We start from the raw sequence: 2912 nt of genomic DNA, 5'->3' as shown, positions 1-2912 counted from the left end.
TGTTTATAAGGCATGATGTCTTTATTTCCCTCAACAATACCTTGAGGTAGATCTCATGACAATCTTCATTTTGTATATGGAGAAAATCAGGTCCAGGTACTGAGGTTGGAACCAACGACCCTTCGGTAGTCAGGGATAGGGCTGATGTGCCCCTCTTCCCAGAGCCCAAGCTCTACACCCGACGCTGTGCCTTGCTGTCTGAATTGCCTCTGCTGGTTGTATATGCCCCTACCTACTGCTCCAGTCACCCCACTACATCTACTCTGCTTGTATGCCTCCGTTACCCAAGTATAAAGCCCCAAACGCTGATTTTGGGACAATGGAAACAATGAGTAATTGCAAATTGAGTTAAACTCAATGTTTTAAAAATTAAAACTAGCGGACTAAAGAAAAAATCTTTGGGTATAAAACTTAACTTTGGCAGTGATAATTTTACAAATTAGATACATTATTCAACCTCTGTGCCTCATTACTTAAATGGGCTTAATTACTAGTCAGTCTCGTGGGGTCATTGAGAAAAATGAATGAATACACACACACTGTCTAGAGCAGTTCTTGACACATGAGCAACACAGAAGTGTCAAAATTTACAAGCTCATGGAACTGAAATGACATATATTTGATTCCAGACCTGCCATCTTGATCAAGACATTCCTTTTTCCACATCTCAGTTTACAAATTTACAAAATTTAGAAAGTGGGAGATGATCCACAAGGATCCTTTAGTTTCATCTACATATAACTATGTTGGTAATTCATGCATTAAATTTTATTGTCAAGTTCATAGTAGAGACTTGAATAATTTTGAAGTCCGAATTACTGCTATGATGAAAAAATACATGTCTATCATCTTTCTTTCTTTCTTTTCTCTCTTTCTTTCTCCTCTCTTTCTCTCTCTCTCTCTCTCTCTTTCCCTTCAGGAATCTGTTTAAATTACACTTAAATTGCCTTTTTGTTTTTGACTCTGTTCCTTTATTTCTCATTGCTACAGGGCTTCCTGTGATTCCCTAGCAATACCCATGGAGAACAACACGGAAGTGACTGAGTTCATCCTGCTGGGACTAACCAGCGCCCCAGAGCTGCAGATCCCCCTCTTTATTGTGTTCACTCTCATTTACCTCATCAATGTGGTTGGGAACCTGGGGATGATGGTGCTGATTCTGTTGGACTCCCATCTCCACACGCCCATGTACTTTTTCCTTAGTAACCTGTCTCTGGTGGACTTTTGGTACTCTACAGCTGTCACTCCCAAGGTCATGGCTGGATTACTTATAGGAGACAAGGTCATCTCCTACAATGCATGTGCTGCTCAGATGTTCTTTTTTGTAGCCTTTGCCACTGTGGAAAACCTACTTTTGGCTTCAATGGCCTATGACCACTACACAGCCGTGTGTAAACCCCTCCATTACACCACCATCATGACGACCAGTGTGTGTGCACAACTTGCTATAGGTTCCTACGTTTGTGGTTTCCTGAATGCCTCCATCCATATTCGGGACACGTTCAGTCTGTCTTTCTGCATGTCCAATGTGGTCCATCACTTTTTCTGTGATGTTCCAGCAGTCATGGCTCTCTCCTGCTCTGATAGACATGTCAGTGAGCTGGTTCTTGTTGTTGTAGCAAGTTTCAATATTCTTATTGCTCTCCTCATTATCTTGATTTCCTACCTGTTCATTTTTATCACCATCCTGAAGATGCACTCAGCTGAGGGATATCAGAAGGCTTTATCCACCTGTGCCTCCCACCTTACTACAGTGTCCATCTTCTATGGGACAGTCATCTTCATGTACTCTCAGCCCAGCTCCAGCCACTCCATGGACTCAGACAAAATCACATCTGTGTTCTACACTATGGTCATCCCCATGCTGAACCCCCTGGTCTACAGCCTGAGGAACAAAGAGGTTAAAACTGCATTCAAGAAGGTGGTTGAGAAGGCAAAATTGTCTCTAGGCTTTGCCTCTTAAAGTTATAGGATCCACAATGACCTATATCATTGTTGTCAGGTCTCTAACATGCAATGACTCACATTTTTTTAATGAAAGTATAATTAACACCTAGTGTGATATTGGTTCAGGTGTACAAATAATGATCCAACAATTCTATACACTACCCAGTGCTCACCACAATAATTACAGGCACCATCTGTCACCAAGCACCATTATTACCATCTTATTGACTATATTCCCTATGCTGTACTTTTCATCTCCATGACTTATTTCTTTTGTAACTGGAAGTTTGACCTCTTAATCCCCTTTATCCCTATCACCCATCCCCACACCCAACTCACCCACTGGCAACCACAAATTCTCTGTATTTAAGATTCTGTTTTCTGTTTGTCACTTATTTTCTTTGATCATTTGTTTTGTTTCTTAAATTCCACATATGATTGAACCACATGACATTTTTTAATGCCTGCACCACACCTAACTTACTGAGGTGATACCATTTCCTATTCCAAAGTCTATCATCTAAAACAGAAAATAGTATTCCAAACATGTCATATCTGAACAACGATGACCAAGAGGGACCTTAAGAATTTGGGGGCTCTGCTTATAATAAACCTTATTAATTACATGTTATATGTACTCTACCATATGGCAACGCAAGCCTATATGTAAACCATGGAATACACAAACCCGTGAATAGAAGCATATGCAGGAATCCCATATGTGCACATAGACACAGGAGTGGGGAATTTGTTCAAGTAGTTGGATGCAGTATGCCTAGTGTCTAATAAAAAATTTCAAATAATCAATTTGAGTATCAGAATATAAGTTTAGGTCTGACATTTTTTTCTCTAGTTGAAAACGATTTCGAGAGACCAAATGAAGAAAAACATTACATAAACTTTTAAATGAAGATACATGTTTTTTGGGCACATTTATTCAGAGCTACAAACATACAATGTTTCAA

General features: G+C 39.8%; 1 protein-coding gene across 1 annotated transcript; it reads left to right on the top strand.

Moving 5' to 3' along the window:
- The first annotated feature begins 1018 nt into the window (after positions 1-1018).
- LOC123785326 (olfactory receptor 5B3-like) lies at positions 1019-1963 on the top strand. The gene has a single exon (XM_045787058.2). It carries the CDS (start codon positions 1019-1021, stop codon positions 1961-1963), a length of 945 nt encoding a protein of 314 aa, XP_045643014.2.
- Positions 1964-2912: the final 949 nt, after the last annotated feature.

This window comes from Ursus americanus, chromosome 24, assembly GCF_024610735.1.
Source record: "Ursus americanus isolate L20-20 chromosome 24, mUrsAme1.1.p, whole genome shotgun sequence".
In the NCBI taxonomy this organism is placed as follows: Eukaryota; Metazoa; Chordata; class Mammalia; order Carnivora; family Ursidae; genus Ursus; species Ursus americanus.
The sequence above is the reverse complement of the archived record's forward strand: the minus strand, read 5'-3'. Positions and strand labels throughout refer to the sequence as shown.